This window comes from Penaeus vannamei, chromosome 41 (assembly GCF_042767895.1).
Source record: "Penaeus vannamei isolate JL-2024 chromosome 41, ASM4276789v1, whole genome shotgun sequence".
Taxonomy (NCBI): Eukaryota; Metazoa; Arthropoda; class Malacostraca; order Decapoda; family Penaeidae; genus Penaeus; species Penaeus vannamei.
The window spans coordinates 6,307,054-6,327,053 of NC_091589.1; the positions used below are offsets into that span (position 1 = coordinate 6,307,054).

At 36.8% G+C, this 20,000-nt stretch overlaps 6 protein-coding genes across 6 annotated transcripts in view; all 6 read left to right on the forward strand.

Moving 5' to 3' along the window:
* The window catches only part of LOC138859136 (cuticle protein 18.6-like), a 4,324-nt gene extending 2,437 nt beyond the window's left edge, over positions 1-1,887 (forward strand). The window contains exons 2-4 of the mRNA XM_070118023.1: positions 952-1,065; positions 1,233-1,400; positions 1,576-1,887. Coding sequence (XP_069974124.1) covers positions 952-1,065; positions 1,233-1,400; positions 1,576-1,848 — 555 coding nt within the window. The 3' untranslated portion in view covers positions 1,849-1,887. The remainder of the gene's footprint in view (positions 1-951; positions 1,066-1,232; positions 1,401-1,575) is intronic.
* Positions 1,888-4,812: 2,925 nt separating this feature from the next.
* On the forward strand, positions 4,813-6,075 carry LOC138860402 (cuticle protein 21-like). The gene is made up of 3 exons (XM_070117895.1): positions 4,813-4,836; positions 5,372-5,584; positions 5,768-6,075. Exons 1-3 carry the CDS (start codon positions 4,825-4,827, stop codon positions 6,038-6,040), a joined length of 498 nt encoding a protein of 165 aa, XP_069973996.1. The 5' UTR covers positions 4,813-4,824; the 3' UTR covers positions 6,041-6,075.
* A 1,911-nt stretch (positions 6,076-7,986) lies between these two features.
* Positions 7,987-9,566, forward strand: LOC113801143 (mucin-7-like). Its single transcript, XM_070118024.1, has 3 exons — positions 7,987-7,997; positions 8,829-9,041; positions 9,227-9,566. Exons 1-3 carry the CDS (start codon positions 7,987-7,989, stop codon positions 9,396-9,398), a joined length of 396 nt encoding a protein of 131 aa, XP_069974125.1. The 3' UTR covers positions 9,399-9,566.
* Positions 9,567-10,039: 473 nt separating this feature from the next.
* LOC138860454 (platelet glycoprotein Ib alpha chain-like) lies at positions 10,040-13,147 on the forward strand. The gene is made up of 4 exons (XM_070118025.1): positions 10,040-10,055; positions 10,280-10,385; positions 12,387-12,599; positions 12,788-13,147. The coding sequence occupies exons 1-4, from the start codon at positions 10,040-10,042 to the stop codon at positions 12,957-12,959; spliced, it is 507 nt and encodes a 168-aa protein (XP_069974126.1). The 3' UTR covers positions 12,960-13,147.
* A 2,183-nt stretch (positions 13,148-15,330) lies between these two features.
* On the forward strand, positions 15,331-16,631 carry LOC138860455 (cuticle protein 7-like). The gene is made up of 3 exons (XM_070118026.1): positions 15,331-15,342; positions 15,824-16,141; positions 16,321-16,631. The coding sequence occupies exons 1-3, from the start codon at positions 15,331-15,333 to the stop codon at positions 16,591-16,593; spliced, it is 603 nt and encodes a 200-aa protein (XP_069974127.1). The 3' UTR covers positions 16,594-16,631.
* Positions 16,632-18,643: 2,012 nt separating this feature from the next.
* Positions 18,644-19,805, forward strand: LOC138860456 (larval cuticle protein A2B-like). The gene is made up of 3 exons (XM_070118027.1): positions 18,644-18,655; positions 19,084-19,317; positions 19,499-19,805. The coding sequence occupies exons 1-3, from the start codon at positions 18,644-18,646 to the stop codon at positions 19,769-19,771; spliced, it is 519 nt and encodes a 172-aa protein (XP_069974128.1). The 3' UTR covers positions 19,772-19,805.
* Positions 19,806-20,000: the final 195 nt, after the last annotated feature.

A 20,000-nucleotide genomic window follows, 5' to 3' on the forward strand; every position in this document is an offset into this window, starting at 1 on the left:
GTATATATATGAGTGTGTGCGTGTGTGGACGTATGTATATATATATATATATATATATATATATATATATATATATATATATATATATATATATGTATGTATATATATATATATACATTGAAACACATACACACACATATATATCGCGAGAGAAAGAGAGAGAGAGAGATATGTGTATGTATGCATATATATATATATATATATATATATATATATATATATATATATATATATATATATATATATATATATATATGTATGTATGTATGTGTGTGTGTGCGTTTGTATTTATATGTATAAATATGTACATGTATATATATGTATATATATATATATATATATATATATATATATATATATATATATATTCATGTATATGTACATAAACACACATATATGTATATACATATATATGTGTGCGTGTATATATATGTATATATGTATATATATGTGTGGGTGTGTACATATATGTATACATACACACACACACACACACACACACACATATATACACATACAAGCACATGCATATAAACACACACACACATATATACACACACAAGCACATGCATATAAACACACACACACACGTATGTATGTATATGTATGTGTCTATATATGCACATTAACATGTATATTTACATATATGTATGTATACATTTATATATATATATATACATATATATACATATATATATATATATATATATATATATATAAAGTCTTATATCAGTAGATGAATGGATGATTAGAGAGATAGCTGGATAAATAAACGGATAAACAGATGTGTTTATTGTTCAACCGAGAGATTCCTATTCGGCTACCTGATACCACACCTTTCTGTATATGTAAGAACGAAAGTAAAGAACGAAAATTCGTCCAAAGGATATTCCTTGTCCTCTCGTCGTTTAGGGCCAATGCATTTCAAGGGCCCGATAATCACCCCCTCAGGCCATGGGAGAAAGGCCTAAGGCGGAGCCAACGCACGAACGAACGCACTGTCGCACATATAAGGGGAAGCGTCAACCGCCAATCATCATTCGCTCTCCAGCCATGTCTCTCAAGGTACGAAATCCTCCATTGAAGAGAAATGTTTGTTTAGACGTTAAATATTTTGTGATTAATTTTGTTCATTTATTCATCTTTCTCCCTCCCTTTTTGTATATGATATTTTCATGGTAATCCATGTATCTTTCTTTTCTTTTTCTTATAACATACAACTCTGTCCACAGGTCGCCGTCCTCGCCTGCGTGGCTGTCGTCGCTCTGTGCGACAAAGTCCCCGTCCACATCCCCCATCCCCCCGTCTACACCTCTAGACCTCACCACGCCCCGACACCTTACCACGCCCCCGAGCCCGCCTACCACGCCCCCACACACTACGAGCCCGAATACCCTGATGTGAGTATTTGTGCAATCAGTATTACAAATGAGTATTAAGATACAGTCACCACAATCTTAATTTATGACGATTTTCTTCCCTTGACTTAATGTTTTTACATTGATTTCTATACACATTGAAAGTTCCGTGGGAAGACAATGAAAAATGATTTATATTAAACTTTTTCCTCCTCAGGTCCCCCCGAAGTACAACTACAACTACGGCGTCGCCGACGGCTACTCCGGCGCCAACTTCGGCCACTCGGAGTCCCGCGACGGCTACAAGACCGAGGGCAGCTACACCGTGGACCTCCCCGACGGCCGCAAGCAGACCGTCAAGTACGTGGACAACGGCGACGGTCTCGTAGCTGAGGTCAGCTACGAGGGCGAGGCTCAGTACCCCGAGCACACCCCCGCCTACAAGCCCGCTCCCCCCGCCTACGCCCCCCCTCCCCCCACCTATGCTTAAGAGAGGATGATATAAAGGAACATATATCAGACATATATTCCACGAATTATATTTTCTCATATATGAAATAAAAATCTTATTTTTATATAAATCTGAATTTTTCACTCATTCTACTCACGTCTGACGTAACTGAATTGGAAAATGAAATAGAAAACATCTGATAAACTAATAAATATTCACTAAATACGTTATCAATGATTGCGTACTGTGACCGATAAAAAAGAAAAATATAAATGAAGACATCGCTGCCCAAACCCTATATTTCATTAATAAAAGTTTAACCGAAATTGATTCTTTTTCACTGTGATTAACTGTACTGTTGGTTTAGAGAAAACTCATTTTTCCCCACATTGCAATCAGAATTAACACATCTAACTTTTTTATGCGTATGTTTTTACATTAATTATAAATTATAGAACACTCTGCTACAGACATATAGAAATCAGAAAGAAATCTTTCAAGACTTAACCATCACATCCTATTACATTCTAATTTCTATAGCATTAAATTAGACTGATTTTAACATGGACTGATTACAGATTATCTCCTGAAACCACATTTAAAGCAAGACAATCGACAGTCTACACTATGGAGTACAAGGACACAATATCTGAAACAGCATATAGTTACAAAGAGTTTACTCACAGAAAATATTGCGTATCATATAAAATATACTATCGCCTGAAACCATTTAAAGCATGATAGGTGTTTTAATTCTTACACTATGGAACACAACAAAGAGCATGGACTTTAAAACAATAAACAAAACCACTATATGTTTGACGAAATCAAAATGACTTAGAGTTACACTAGGTTTACTCACAGAAAATCTGTATATTTTAGATTTAGCTTTAATTCCATTTGTTACAGTGGATGTTCTTTGCTGTGAAGGCCTGGCGCGGGATTGAACAGGTAGAACAGATAACCTCAGTGGAATACAACACAGTGGAACAAAAAAAGAACAAGGATTTCAATACAATGAACAAAACCACTGCTTTAGCATAGTGTTTCATTTTTTTCTGAATGAGAATAGTCTATTTTAGATATATCATAAAGCTCCAAGTTTAACATATTGCATTTGCAAAATTGTGCTCTTTATATCAGTTATTTTCCTTTGTGATTCCTTTAGCGATTTTTCCGTTGCATGACGTTGCATAATTTATTAGGTGAAGGTTCTTCCCATCGTCACTAATCTTTATATATATTTATATTTGTGTGTGTGTGTGTGTGTGTGTGTGTGTGTGTGTGTGTGTGTGTGTGTGTGTGTGTGTGTGTGCGTGTGCGTGCGTGTGTGTGTGTGTGTGTCTGTGTTTGTCTACATGCAGACGCGCACATCCATGCGTGAATACTTGTAATGTATGTATAGATTCATATTGCAAGCAGATATATACACACGAGGCGTCGGGGTGAGAGGCCCTCACACGGCTCAACCCGAGAGAAAATACGCGAGAAACGTTGACAAAAAAAAAAAAAAAAAAAAAAAAAAAAAAAAATACACACACACACACACACACACACATATATGTATGTATGTATGGAAATATATACACATACATATAGATAGATAAATTCATAGATAAATACATAGTTAAATAGATGGACTGATTGATAGATAAATAAATGGATTGACAGATAGGTAGAAAGAGATAGATGAATAGATAGTTGATGAAGATACATATAGCTTTATAGCTAGATAGAAAAATGGCATGTATGATAATGACTATAAACAGAAGATATTCGCACCACTAAGGATTAGTGAATGGATTTCAGGGACTCGAAAATCACCCCCTCAGGCTGTGCGAGGAAAGCCTAAGGCAGAACCAACGCACGGACGAATTGTTTTGACATATTAACGTATATCATTTATTTATGATTTATTAGGTAGAAGTTCTTTTCCTCGTCAACAATAGAAAATGAAGCAGAGAAGAAACATGATATTGACATATGTATACAAAAAAAAAAAAAAAAAAAAAAAAAAAAACGCGTATATATATATGTGTGTGTATATATATATATATATATATATATATATATATATATATATATATATATATATATATATATATATATATGTATATATATATATATATATATGTATATAACCATTACACACATATCTATGTGTATATACATACATACACATATAAATATACATATATACACATATATTGTGTATATAGGTATATATATATGACTGTGTGTGTATGGATTTTTATGTGTGGATGTGTGTGGATGTAACATATATATACAACACACACCTATTTCTGCGTGTGTATATCTATGTATGTATGTATGTGTGTTTATGTATATGCTCACACACACACACACACACGCACAACCGTTCGTGAATGCGCGTAATATATGTACAGATACATAACAGTACATGCAGAAATACACACACGAGGCGTGAGGTTGATAGGCCTTCACACGGCTCACACCGAGAGAAAATACGCGAGAGAAGTTGACAGTTTGATAAACAGAAAAAGTGAGAAGAGATAATTGGTCATAGAACTACTCTGAGAGGGTTCTGTATACTTGTCGTTTTCTTGCCCTATATATATAGATAGACTAATAGATAAATACATAGATAAATAGATGGACTGATTAATAAGTATGGGGAGGTGGATGGATAGATAGATAGGTTAATGAAGACACAGAAAGATATATGGCTAGATAGAAAGGTAAACAGACAAACAGGTGCTTATTTAGAAACTGATTCTCCGTCTTTAATAAAGAAAGGAATGCCCGGTTACATTCATAAAATTACCTGAAGACAACATATATGATAATGACTATAAAAAAAATCTTTCAACAGAAGATACCACTAAATATTAGTAAATGCATTTCAGGGACTCGAAAATCACTCCCTCAGGCTGTGCGAGGAAGGCCTAAGGCAGAACCAACGCACGGACGAACGCACACTCTCGCATATATAAGAGGAAGCGTCAACCACCATTTATCATTCACTCTCCAGCCATGTCTCTCAAGGTACGAAGTCCTCTTCTATAGCGAAATTCAGACTTTTAATCTACGAAGAAATTACGAAGTGTAGGGTTTATAGCAGTGAATATTTGGTGAATGAATTGACACAACGCGAGCTATTTGAGTTGGAAAATGAGACAATAGATTTTTTTTTTTGATAATGACAGTACTGGGAACAGTGCTCATACTAGCTACTTTTTGTGTTAGGATCATCTTCGTCCATGGATTTTGATTCACTCAAACCTTTTTCAAATCCCTTTTGATAGACAGATATATATATATATATATATATATATATATATATATATATATGTATATGTATATGTATATATATATATTGATGTAGATGTATATCATATATGTTTTATGATTATATACTATATTATTCATATACATATAAACACTAATCGATGCGTGTATGTTTGGCGATCGAAAATTGGCGCAACACCAGTCTCCCTTCTGTTTCTGCGCCTGGTAAGCTCATAGTCCAACATGCTGTTCTTTTATCCACATTTGAAATAACATGAAATTCTGTCCACAGGTCGCCGTCCTCGCCTGCGTGGCTGTCGTCGCTCTGTGCGACAAGGCCCCAGTCCACAAGCCCCTTATCCCCGTCTACACCCCAAGACCTTACCACGCCCCCGAACCCGCCTACCACGCCCCCGAACCTGCCTACCACGCCCCAGAACCAGCATACCACGCCCCCGAGCCCGCCTACCACGCCCCTTCTCACTACGAGCCCGAATACCCTGATGTAAGTATTTGTGCAATCATAGAAGGCTTTTTGACAACCTTTAATGGCCTTGTTACTAAGACCAAGTCCGTCACTACAAAAGCTTCTTCCCCGATTGTCCAGGCTACAGCCCCAATGATGGTCCCACGAAAAGACATGAATACTTACTGAGAAACATTTCTCACTGACTTTCCTTCTCTCCAGGTCCCACCCAAGTACAACTACAACTACGGCGTCGCCGACGGCTACTCCGGCGCCAACTTCGGCCACTCGGAGTCCCGCGACGGCTACAAGACCGAGGGCAGCTACTCCGTCGACCTCCCCGACGGCCGCAAGCAGACCGTCAAGTACGTGGACAACGGCGACGGTCTCGTAGCTGAGGTCAGCTACGAGGGCGAGGCTCAGTACCCCGAGCACATCCCCGCCTACAAGCCCGCTCCCCCCGCCTACGCCCCTCCTCCTCCTACCTACGCTTAAGAAAGGATGATATAAAGGAATATATGACATATATTCGACGAATTATATTTTCTTATATATGAAATAAAGATCTTATTTTTATATAAATCTGAATTTTTTACTCATACTTTACAAGAAAATTTTATCCTATTGAAAGTCTAAATTTAAGACTGAAATGGAGTAACTTCAAGTAACTGAATAACATTTACCAAATACGTTCGGACTGATTTTTTATGTAATGAGATCCATAACAAAGAATATATATATGTGATTGAACAAAACATCGCTCCCAAACCCTATATTTCATTGATATAATTTTAACCGATTTTCACAGAATGCTGCGTCTTTATTTTCACTGTGATTACCATTGGTGTATAAAAAGCTCATTTTTTTCATCTTGAAATCAGAATGAGCATATCATAACGTGTCATATCCCATTTTATAACCAAAGAATTCCAGCAAAATTTACAGTACCATGTTATTAGATTCTAATATTTCTAACATTAGATATGACAGATTTGAACATTTGGTTGCAGATCATCTCTCGATATCACATCCAAAGGAAGATAATTGTCACAACTACACCACAAAATACAAAATAGATTTTTAAATTAGTAAGTTTATTACTATATCTTGTCTAAACAAAATAGTATAAAATTACATAGAGTTTGCTTATAGATAAAACTGTGCATTAGATAAAACAGATCATCTGAAAACACTTCCAAAGCAAAATAGTTTTTTCAACTTTTACACCATGGATTACAGCAAAAATATTAATTTTAAAACAAAACAAAACCACTGAATCTTGAACCTATTTGAAAACTGCGTAAAGCTACATAAAGTTAAATCAACGAGAATAACCTATATTAGATTAATTATTTATCTCCAAGTCTAACATGCATTTGCAAAACCGTGTTCTTTTTATTAGTTATTTTCCTCTATGACAAACGTTCAGATAAAGTCAGCATTAGATAGTATCAAGGAATATGATGTGTTACATATATAGTATTTTCGGAAAAATTTTACTCAGTGAATCAGTAATCAGGATTTTTTTTTTTTTTTTTTTTTTTTTGTTAAACTTGATTTTGTTTGAAAACTATCTTTTCTGTTATATGACGTACGTGTTACATTGCTTTGAAGCATAACGTTATCGCATGTCATTTATTTGCAAATTATTAGATAGAAGGTCTTTCCCTCGTCACTAAAAAAATAAAGCAGAGAATAAATATCATATGGATGTATATGAATATGTGTACATAAATGCGTACACACATGCACACACACATATATACATTATATATACGTGTTTGTGTGTGTGTAAATTTATATCACTCACTCACACACACACACACACACACACACACACACACACACACACACACACACACACACATATATATATATATATATATATATATATATATATATATATATATATATATATATATATATATATGTATGCGTTGTGTGTGTGTGTATCTATATATTTGTATGTGAATATATATATATATATATATATATATATATATTTATTTATATACATGTATATATACATATACATATATGTGTCTTTGTGTGTGTGTCGGCTTGAGTGAGTAATTGCACATCCGTATGCGAATGCGTAAAATGTAAATACTGATACAGAGAAGTAGATATACACACACGAGACGTGGGTGGGGGGTGGGGGTGGGTTGGGGGGGGGGGGAGGAATCCACACGGCCCACCCCGAGAGAAAACACGTGGGAGAAGTTAGCAGTTTGATAAACAGAGAAGTGGGAATAACTGGTCACAGGATTAGTCTAAGAGCGTTATGTATACATGATATATACATACATATATATATATATATATATATATATATATATATATATATATATATATATATATAGAGAGAGAGAGAGAGAGAGAGAGAGAGAGAGAGAAAGAGTGATTAATAGGTAGAAAGAGATGGATATAAAGATTGGGTGATGGAGACACAGTTAGATATATATCTAGATAGAATGATAAATAGATAGACAGACAGATGCTCTTTAAAAAACAATTCTTCGTCATTAATAAATCAACAAATGTTTACTTATATTCATAAAATTACCTGAAGACTACATATGAGATAAGGACAATAAAAAATCAACAGAATGTACTTATTGCCTCACTGAAAATTAGTGAATGCATTTCAGAGACTCGAAAATCACCCCCTCAGGCTGTGAGAGGGAGGCCTAAGGCAGAACCAACGCACGGACGAACGCACACTCTCGCATATATAAGAGGAAGTGTCAACCACCATTTATCATTCGCTCTCCAGCCATGTCTCTCAAGGTACGAAATCCTCTTCTATAGCGAAATTCAGACTTTTAATCCACGAAGAAATTACGAAGTGTTGGGTTTACAGCAATGAATATTTAGCTTAAATTGGCACGACGCGATTTGAGTTTAAAAATGAGACGGGAGAAAAGAACTTAATGAAAATAATGAGAACAGTGCTCATACTTTTTGTATGTTAGGATAATCTTCGTCCATGGATTTTAAGTCAAACTTTTTCCAAAATCCATATTAATAGACAGATAAATATATAGAGATAAATTGATATATATATATATATATATATATATATGTATATGTATATTATATATATATATATATGATTATTTATTATAAGATTTATTTACATATAAAAACAAACCGATGAGTATATTTGGCGATCGAGAATTGGCGCAAAACCAGTCTCCCTATCTGTTTCTGTGCCTGGTAAGCACATAGTCCAACATGCTGTTCTTTTATCCACATCTGAAATAACAAATTCTGTCCACAGGTCGTCGTCCTCGCCTGCGTGGCTGTCGTCGCTCTGTGCGACAAGGCCCCAGTCCACAAGCCCCTTATCCCCGTCTACACCCCAAGACCTTACCACGCCCCCGAACCCGCCTACCACGCACCCGAACCCGCTTACCACGCCCCCGAACCCGCCTACCACGCCCCCGAACCCGCATACCACGCCCCCGAACACTACGAGCCCGAATACCCTGATGTAAGTATTTGTGCAATCACAGAGTGCTGTATGACAAACAGTAATGACCTTGTTACTAAGACCTTACCAGGTCCGTCATTATAAGCTTCTTCCCCAATTGCCCAGGCGACAGTCCCAATGATGGTCCCACAAAAGACATGAATACTTACTGAGAAACATTTCTCACTGACTTTCCTTCTCTCCAGGTCCCACCCAAGTACAACTACAACTACGGCGTCGCCGACGGCTACTCCGGCGCCAACTTCGGCCACTCGGAGTCCCGCGACGGCTACAAGACCGAAGGCAGCTACACCGTCGACCTCCCCGACGGCCGCAAGCAGACCGTCAAGTACGTGGACAACGGCGACGGTCTCGTAGCTGAGGTCAGCTACGAGGGCGAGGCTCACTACCCCGAGCACACCCCCGCCTACAAGCCCGCTCCCCCCGCCTACGCCCCCCCTACCCCCACCTATGCTTAAGAGAGGATGATATAAAGGAATATATATCTGAGACATATATTCGACGAATTATATTTTCTCATATGAAATAAAGATCTTATTTTTCTATAAATCTGATTTTTTTTCTCATTGTACTCACCTCTGACGTAACGGAATCGAAAGCTGAGAGACTGCATGTGATCCTTAGCAAAGAAATATTATATATATATAAATATAAATATATATATATATATATATATATATATATATATATATATATATATGAAGACAGCGCTCCACACTCTATATTTCATTGATATAAGTTCAATCGATTTTCACAGAATGCTGTGAAATTGCTTCTTTATTTTCACTGTGATTATGTATACGTTGGTGTAGAGGAAACTCATTTTATTCCATTACAGAATCAGAATGAGCATATTTGTCTTTTGGTGAGTGTGTTTTTACAATGATTATAAATCCTAGAACATCTAGTGACAGACATATAGAGTTTAGGAAAATTATTTTAAGATCAAACCATTCCATCTCATTTTAAAATAATTCTATTTTTTTTAAAATTACAAAATGATCCTATTAGATTGTAATTTCTATAGCATTAGATTATACTTATTTTAACATGGAGTGGTTGCAGATTATCTCCCGAAACCACATCTTAAGCTAGACAATTGACTTATCTTTTGCACTCCGGAATACAAGAACATAAATGTCTAGTTAACAGAGAATACTGTATATCAGATAAAATAGATTATCGCCTGAAATAATTAAACGCAACATATGTGTCAATTCTTACACCATGGAATACAGCAAAGAGCATGAACTTTAAAGCAGTAAACAAAACCACAATATCTTCGTCCAAACCAAAATGTCATAGAGTTACACAGGGATTACTTACAGAAAACCTGTATATCAGGTAGAACAGAGAAACTCAGTGGAACAAAATGAGAACAAGGATTTTAAAACAGTGAACAAAACCACCATATCTTGAACCGAATCAAAATGGCACATTGTTTCATAAGTTTTGCTTGATGAGAATGGTCCATTTTAGATAAAGCATTCATCTCCAAGTCTAAAACGTTGCATTTGGAAAATTGTGCTCTTTATATCAGTTAATTTCCTTTATTACAAACGTTCAAATAAACTCAGCATTAGATAGTATCCAAGGATATCAGATATATGTAGTATTTTCTGTGATAGTTTTACTTAGAAAATCAGTAAATAGGAAACCGTTTTCTTTTGCTAAACCTTTTTCCGTTGCATGACGTACGTGCTTCATTGTTTTGACATGTTAACGTATATCATTTATTTATGATTTATTAGGTAGAGGTTCTTTCCCTCGTCACCAGTAGAAAATGAAGCAGAGAAGAAACATGATATTGACATATGTATACAAAAAAAAAAAAAAAAAAAAAAAAAACGCGTATATATATATGTGTGTATATATATATATATATATATATATATATATATATATATATATATATATATATATATATGTATATATATGTATATAACCATTACACACATATCTATGTGTATATACATACATACACATATAAATATACATATATACACATATATTGTGTATATAGGTATATATATATGACTGTGTGTGTATGGATTTTTATGTGTGGATGTGTGTGGATGTAACATATATATACAACACACACCTATTTCTGCGTGTGTATATCTATGTATGTATGTATGTGTGTTTATGTATATGCTCACACACACACACACACACGCACAACCGTTCGTGAATGCGCGTAATATATGTACAGATACATAACAGTACATGCAGAAATACACACACGAGGCGTGAGGGTGATAGGCCTTCACACGGCTCACACCGAGAGAAAATACGCGAGAGAAGTTGACAGTTTGATAAACAGAAAAAGTGAGAAGAGATAATTGGTCATAGAACTACTCTGAGAGGGTTCTGTATACTTGTCGTTTTCTTGCCCTATATATATAGATAGACTAATAGATAAATACATAGATAAATAGATGGACTGATTAATAAGTATGGGGAGGTGGATGGATGGATAGGTTAATGAAGACACAGAAAGATATATGGCTAGATAGAAAGGTAAAAAGACAAACAGATACTTATTTAGAAACTTATTCTCCGTCTTTAATAAAGAAAGAAATACCCGGTTACATTCATAAAATCACCTGAAGACAACACATATGATAATGACTATAAAAAAAAGTTTCAACAGAAGATACCACTAAAGATTAGTGAATGCATTTCAGGGACTCGAAAATCACCCCCTCAGGCTGTGCGAGGAAGGCCTAAGGCAGAACCAACGCACGGACGAACGCACACTCTCGCATATATAAGAGGAAGTGTCAACCACCATTTATCATTCGCTCTCCAGCCATGTCTCTCAAGGTACGAAATCCTCTGCTATAGCGAAATTCAGACTTTTAATCTACGAAGAAATTACGAAGTGTAGGGATTATAGCAGTGAATATTTGGTGAATGAATTGACACAACGTGACCTATTTGAGTTCGAAAATGAGACAATATATATATATTTTTTTATGATAATGACAGTACTAGGAACAGTGCTCATACTTGCTACTTTTTGTGTCAGGATAATCTTCGTCCATGGATTTTGATTCACTCAAACCTTTTTCAAATCCCTTTTGATAGACAGATATATATATATATATATATATATATATATATTTATATATATATATATTGATGTAGATGTATATTATATATATTATATGATTATATACTATACTATTCATATACATATAAACACTAATCGATGCGTGTATGTTTGGCGATCGAGAATTGGCGCAACACCAGTCTCCCTTCTGTTTCTGCGCCTGGTAAGCACATAGTCCAACATGCTGTTCTTTTATCCACATTTGAAATAACATCAAATTCTGTCCACAGGTCGCCGTCCTCGCCTGCGTGGCTGTCGTCGCTCTGTGCGACAAGGCCCCCGTCCACAAGCCCCTTATCCCCGTCTACACCCCAAGACCTTACCACGCCCCTGAACCTGCCTACCACGCCCCCGAACCCGCCTACCACGCCCCCGAACCCGCCTACCACGCCCCCGAACCCGCATACCACGCCCCCGCACACTACGAGCCCGAATACCCTGATGTAAGTATTTGTGCAATCACAGAAGGCTTTTTTGACAACCATTAATGGCCTTGTTACTAAGACCTTACCAGGTCCGTCACTATAAAAGCTTCTTTCCCAATTGTCCAGGCTACAGCCCCGATGATGGTTCCACAAAAGACATGAATACTTACTGAGAAACATTTCTCACTGACTTTCCATCTCTCCAGGTCCCACCCAAGTACAACTACAACTACGGCGTCGCCGACGGCTACTCCGGCGCCAACTTCGGCCACTCGGAGTCCCGCGACGGCTACAAGACCGAGGGCAGCTACACCGTGGACCTCCCCGACGGCCGCAAGCAGACCGTCAAGTACGTGGACAACGGCGACGGTCTCGTAGCTGAGGTCAGCTACGAGGGCGAGGCTCACTACCCCGAGCACACCCCCGCCTACAAGCCCGCTCCCCCCGCCTACGCCCCCCCTACCCCCACCTATGCTTAAGAGAAGAGGATATAAGGGAATATATGACATATATTCGACGAATTATATTTTCTTATATATGAAATAAAGATCTTATTTTTATATAAATCTGAATTTTTTACTCATACTTTACAAGAAAATTTTATCCTATAGAAAGTCTGACTTTAAGACTTCAAGTAACTGAATAACATTTACCAAATACGTTCGGACTGATTTTTTATGTAATGAGATCCATAACAAAGAATATACATATATATATGTGATTGAAGAAAACATCTGTCCCAAACCCTATATTTCATTAATGTAATTTAAACCGATTTTCACAGAATGCTGCGAAATTCCGTCTTTATTTTCACTGTGATTACCATTGGTGTATAAAAAGCTCAAAATTTTCATCTTGAAATCAGAATGAGCATATTATAACGTGTCATATCCCTTTTTATAACCAAAGAATTCCAGCAAAAATTACAGTACCATGTTATTAGATTCTAATATTTCTAACATTAGATATGACAGATTTGAACATTAGGTTGCAGATCATCTCTCGATATCACATCCAAAGCAAGATAATTGTCACAACTACACCACAAAATACAACATAGATTTTTAGATTAGTAAATTCATTACTATATCTTGTCTAAACAAAATAGTATATAATTACATAGAATTTGCTCAAAGAGAAAACTGTATCAGATAAAACAGATAATCTGAAAACACTTCCAAAGCAAATTAGTTTTTTTTTCAACTTTTACACCATGGAATACAACAAAAATATTAATTTTAAAACAAAACAAAACCACTGTATCTTGAACCTATTTAAAAACTGCGTAAAGCTACATATAGTTAAATCAGTGAGAATAACCTATATTAGATTAATTATTTATCCCCAAGTCTAACATGCATTTGCAAAACCGAGTTCTTTTTATCAGTTATTTTCATCAATGACAAACGTTCAGATAAAGTCAGCATTAGATAGTATCAAGGAATATCAGATATTACATTCAAAGTATTTTCAGAAAAGTTTTACTCAGCGAATCAGTAATCAGGATTTTTTTTTTTTTTCTAACTTGATTTTGTTTGAAAGCTATCTTTTCTGTTACATGACGTACGTGTTACATTGCTTTGAAGCATAATGTTATCGCATGTCATTTATTTGGAAATTATTAGATAGAAGGTCATTCCCTCGTCACCAAAAATGAAGCAGAGAATAAATATCATATTGATGTATATGAATATGTGTACATAAATGCGTACACGCATGCACACACACATATATACATTATATATATGTGTTTGTGTGTGTGCAAATTTATATCACACACACACACACACACACACACACATATATATATGTGTGTGTGTGTGTGTGTGTGTGTGTGTGTGTGTGTGTGTGTGTGGGTATATATATGTATGCGTTGTGTGTCTGTATATATATATATATATACATATATATATATATATATATATATATATATATATATATATATATATATATTTACATACATATACATGTATATATACATATACATATATGTGTCTTTGTGTGTGTTGGCTTGAGCGAGTAATTGAACATCCGTATGCGAATGGGTAAAATGTAAATACTGATAAAGAGAAGTAGATACATACACACGAGACGTGGGGGGGGGGGGGGGGAATCCACACGGCCCACCCCGAGAGAAAACACGTGGGAGAAGTTAGCAGTTTGATAAACAGAGAAGTAGGAATAACTGGTCACAGGATTAGTCTAAGAGCGTTCTGTATACATGATATATATATATATATATATATATATATATATATATATATATTAATATATATATATATATATATATATATATATATATATATATATATATATAGATAGATAGATAGATAGATAGATAGATAGATAGATAGATAGACAGATAGAAAGAGTGATTGATAGGTAGAAAGAGATGGATATAAAGATAGATAGGGTGATGGAGACACAGATAAATATATATCTAGATAGAATGATAAACAGATAGGCAGATGCTCTTTAAAAAACAATTCTTCGTCATTAATAAATCAACAAATGTTTACTTACATTCATAAAATTACCTGAAGGCAACATATGAGATAAGGACAATAAATAATCAACAGAATGTATTTATTGCCTCACTGAAAATTAGTGAATGCCTTTCAGAGACTCGAAAATCACCCCCTCAGGCTGTGCGAGGAAGGCCTAAGGCAGAACCAACGCACGGACGAACGCACACTCTCGCATATATAAGAGGAAGTGTCAACCACCATTTATCATTCGCTCTCCAGCCATGTCTCTCAAGGTACGAAATCCTCTTCTATAGCGAAATTCAGACTTTTAATCTCCGAAGAAATTTCGAAGTGTAGGGTTTACAGCAGTGAATATTTGGTGAATAAATTGACACAACGGGAGCTATTTGAGTTGGAAAATGAGACAGTACATTTTTTTTTGATAATGACAGTACTGGGAACAGTGTTCATACGTGCTACTTTTTGTGTTAGGATAATCTTTGTCCATGGATTTTGATTCACTCAAACCTTTTTCAAATCCCTTTTGATAGACATATATATATGTATATATTGATGTAGATGTACATTATATATATTATATGATTATATACTATATTATTCATGTACATGTAAACACTAATCAATGCGTGTATGTTTGGCGATCGAGAATTGGCGCAACACAAGTCTCCCTTCTTTTTCTGCGCCTGGTAAGCACATAGTCCAACATGCTGTTCTTTTATCCACATTTGAAATAACATCAAATTCTGTCCACAGGTCGCCGTCCTCGCCTGCGTGGCTGTCGTTTCTCTGTGCGACAAGGCCCCAGTCCACAAGCCCCTTATCCCCGTCTACACCCCAAGACCTTACCACGCCCCCGAACCCGCCTACCACGCCCCCGAACCCGCCTACCACGCCCCCGAACCCGCCTACCACGCCCCCGAACCCGCCTACCACGCCCCCGAACCCGCCTACCACGCCCCCGAACCTGCCTACCACGCCCCCGAACCCGCCTACCACGCCCCCGAACCCGCCTACCACGCCCCCGAACCTGCCTACCACGCCCCCGCACACTACGAGCCCGAATACCCTGATGTAAGTATTTGTGTAATCACAGAAGGCTTTTTGACCTTTAATGGCCTTGTTACTAAGACCAAGTCCGTCATTATAAAGTTTCTTCCCCGATTGTCCAGACTACAGCCACGATGATAGTCCCACAAAAAGACATGAATACTTACTGAGAAACATTTCTCACTGACTTTCCTTCTCTCCAGGTCCCACCCAAGTACAACTACAACTACGGCGTCGCCGACGGCTACTCCGGCGCCAACTTCGCCGCCTCGGAGTCCCGCGACGGCTACAAGACCGAGGGCAGCTACTCCGTCGACCTCCCCGACGGCCGCAAGCAGACCGTCAAGTACGTGGACAACGGCGACGGTCTCGTAGCTGAGGTCAGCTACGAGGGCGAGGCTCAGTACCCCGCGCACACCCCCGCCTACAGGCCCGCTTCCCCCGCCTACGTCCCCCCTACCCCCACCTATGCTTAAGAGAGGATGATATAAAGGAACATATATCAGACACATATTCGACGAATTATATTTTCTCATATATGAAATAAAAATCTTATTTTTATATAAATCTGAATTTTTCACTCATTCTACTCACGTCTGACGTCACTGAATTGGAAACTGAAATAGAAAACATCTGATAAACTAATTAATATTCACTAAATACGTTATCAATGATTGCGTACTGTGACCGATAAAAAAGAAAAATATAAATGAAGACATCGCTGCCCAAACCCTATATTTCATTAATAAAAGTTTAACCAAAATTGATTCTTTTTCACTGTGATTAACTGTACTGTTGGTGTTGAGAAAACTCATTTTTTTCCATATTGCAATCAGAATTAACATATCTAACTTTTTATGCGTATGTGTTTACAGTAATTATAAATCATAGAACATCCAGCTACAGACATATAGAAATCAGAAAAAATCTTTTAAGTCTTAACCATCACATCCTATGACATTCTAATTTCTATAGCATTAAATTAGACTGATTTTAACATGGACTGATTACAGATTATCTCCTGAAACCACATCTAAAGCAAGACAATCGACAGTCTACACTATGGAATACAAGAACATAATATCTGAAAAAGCATATAGTTACAAAGAGTTTACTCACAGAGAATATTGCGTATCATATAAGATATACTATTGCCTGAAATCATTTAAAGCATGATAGTTGTTTTCATTCTTACACTATGGAACACAACAAAGAGCATGGACTTTAAAACAGTAAACAGAACCACTATATGTTTGACGAAATCAAAATGACTGAGAGTTACACTAGGTTTACTTACAGAAAATCTGTATATTTTAGATTTAGTTTTAATTCCATTTGTTACAGTGGATATTCTTTGCTGTGAAGGCCTGGCGTGGGATTGAACAGGTAGAACAGATAACCTCAGTGGAATACAACACAGTGGAACAAAAAAAAAGAACAAGGATTTCAATACAGTGAACAAAACCACTGTTTTGGCAAAGTGTTTCATGTTTTCTAAATGAGAATAATCTATTTTAGATATATCATAAAGCTACAAGTTTAACGTATTGCATTTGCAAAATTGTGCTCTTTATATCAGTTATTTTCCTTTGTGATTCCTTTAGCGATTTTTCCGTTGCATGACGTTGCATAATTTATTAGGTGAAGGTTCTTCCCATCGTCACTAATCTTCATGTATATAGATACATACGCACATAAATGTACATATGTGTATATGTATACATATGTATATATACATATATATGCATATATAGATATGTTTGTATATGTGTAACATATATATCCACACACACCTAGCTGTGTGTGTATGTACATATATATATATATATATATATATATATATATATATATATATATATATATATATATATATGTATGTATGTGTGTGTGTGTGTGTGTGTGTGTGTGTGTGTTTGTCTACATGCACACGCGCACATCCGAGCATGAATACTTGTAATGTATGTATAGATTCATAATGTTGCAAGCAGATATATACACACGAGGCGTCGGGGTGAGAGGCCCTCACACGGCTCACCCCGAGAGAAAATACGCAAGAAACGTTGACAAAAAAAAAAAAAAAAAAAAAAAAAAAAAAAAAAAAAAAAAAAAAAAAAAAAAAATATATATATATATATATATATATATATATATATATATATGTATATAAATATATACACATACATATAGATAGATAAATTGGTAGATAAATACATAGTTAAATAGATGGACTGATTGATAGATAAATAAATGGATTGACTGATAGGTAGAAAGAGATAGATGAATAGAGAGATAGTTGATGAAGATACATATAGCTATATAGCTAGATAGAAAAATAGTATGCATGATAATGACTATAAACAGAAGAAATTCGCACCACTAAAGATTAGTGAATGGATTTCAGGGACTCGAAAATCCCCCCCTCAGGCTGTGCGAGGAAGGCCTAAGGCAGAACCAACGCACGAACGAACACACTCTCGCATATATAAGGGGAAGTGTCAACCACCATTTATCATTCACTCTCCAGCCATGTCTCTCAAGGTACGAAATCCTCTTCTATAGCGAAATTCAGACTTTTAATCTACGAAGAAATTACGAAGTGTAGGGTTTACAGCAATGAATATTTAGCTTACATTGGCACAACGCGATTTGAGTTCAAAATGAGACGGGAGAAAAGTAGTGTAGTTCATTTTGTTTGGATAACGGCAGTATTGAGAGCAGTGCTCATACTAGCTCCTTTTTGTGTTATCATATGATTATATATAATATAATTCATATATATATATATATATATATATATATATATATATATATATATATATATATATATATATAAACACTAAGTGCATATTTGGCGATGGAGAACTGGTCGCAGCAGCAGTCTCCCTTCTGTTTCTACGCCTGGTAAGCACAGTCCAACATGCTGTTCTTTTATCCACATTTGAAATAACATGAAATTCTGTCCACAGGTCGCCGTCCTCGCCTGCGTGGCTGTCGTCGCTCTGTGCGACAAGGCCCCCGTCCACAAGCCCCTTATCCCCGTCTACACCCCAAGACCTTACCACGCCCCCGAACCTGTCTACCACGCCCCCGAACCCGCCTACCACGCCCCCGAACCCGCCTACCACGCCCCCGAACCCGCCTACCACGCCCCCGAACCCGCCTACCACGCCCCCGCACACTACCAGCCCGAATACCCGGATGTAAGTATTTGTGCAATCACAGAAGGCTTTTTGACAACCATTAATGGCCTTGTTACTAAGACCAAGTCCGTCAATATAAAGTTTCTTCCCCAATTGTCCAGGCTACAGCCACGATGATGGTCCCACAAAAGACATGAATACTTACTGAGAAACATTTCTCACTGACTTTCCTTCTCTCCAGGTCCCACCCAAGTACAACTACAACTACGGCGTCGCCGACGGCTACTCCGGCGTCAACCTCGGCCACTCGGAGTCCCGCGACGGCTACAAGACCGAGGGCAGCTACACCGTGGACCTCCCCGACGGCCGCAAGCAGACCGTCAAGTACGTGGACAACGGCGACGGTCTCGTAGCTGAGGTCAGCTACGAGGGCGAGGCTCAGTACCCCGAGCACACCCCCACCTACAAGCCCGCTCCCCCCGCCTACGCCCCCCCTCCTCCTGCCTACGCTTAAGAAAGGATGATATAAAGGAATATATGACATATATTCGACGAATTATATTTTCTTATATATGAAATAAAGATCTCATTTTTATGTAAATCTGAATTTTTTACTCATACTTAACAAGAAAAAAATATCCTATACAAAGTCTGAATTTAAGACTGAAATGGAGTAACTTCAAGTAACTGAATAACATTTACCAAATACGTTCGGACTGATTTTTTATGTAATGAGATCCATA

Excerpts from the sequence above, each read along its gene's own strand:
- LOC138860402 (XM_070117895.1), top strand. Across the intron at positions 5,585-5,767 it reads ACGAGCCCGAATACCCTGAT|GTCCCACCCAAGTACAACTA; the intron begins GTAAGTATTTGT and ends CCTTCTCTCCAG.
- LOC113801143 (XM_070118024.1), top strand. Across the intron at positions 9,042-9,226 it reads ACGAGCCCGAATACCCTGAT|GTCCCACCCAAGTACAACTA; the intron begins GTAAGTATTTGT and ends CCTTCTCTCCAG.
- LOC138860454 (XM_070118025.1), top strand. Across the intron at positions 10,386-12,386 it reads ACAGAAAACCTGTATATCAG|GTCGCCGTCCTCGCCTGCGT; the intron begins GTAGAACAGAGA and ends TTCTGTCCACAG. Across the intron at positions 12,600-12,787 it reads ACGAGCCCGAATACCCTGAT|GTCCCACCCAAGTACAACTA; the intron begins GTAAGTATTTGT and ends CCATCTCTCCAG.
- LOC138860455 (XM_070118026.1), top strand. Across the intron at positions 16,142-16,320 it reads ACGAGCCCGAATACCCTGAT|GTCCCACCCAAGTACAACTA; the intron begins GTAAGTATTTGT and ends CCTTCTCTCCAG.
- LOC138860456 (XM_070118027.1), top strand. Across the intron at positions 19,318-19,498 it reads ACCAGCCCGAATACCCGGAT|GTCCCACCCAAGTACAACTA; the intron begins GTAAGTATTTGT and ends CCTTCTCTCCAG.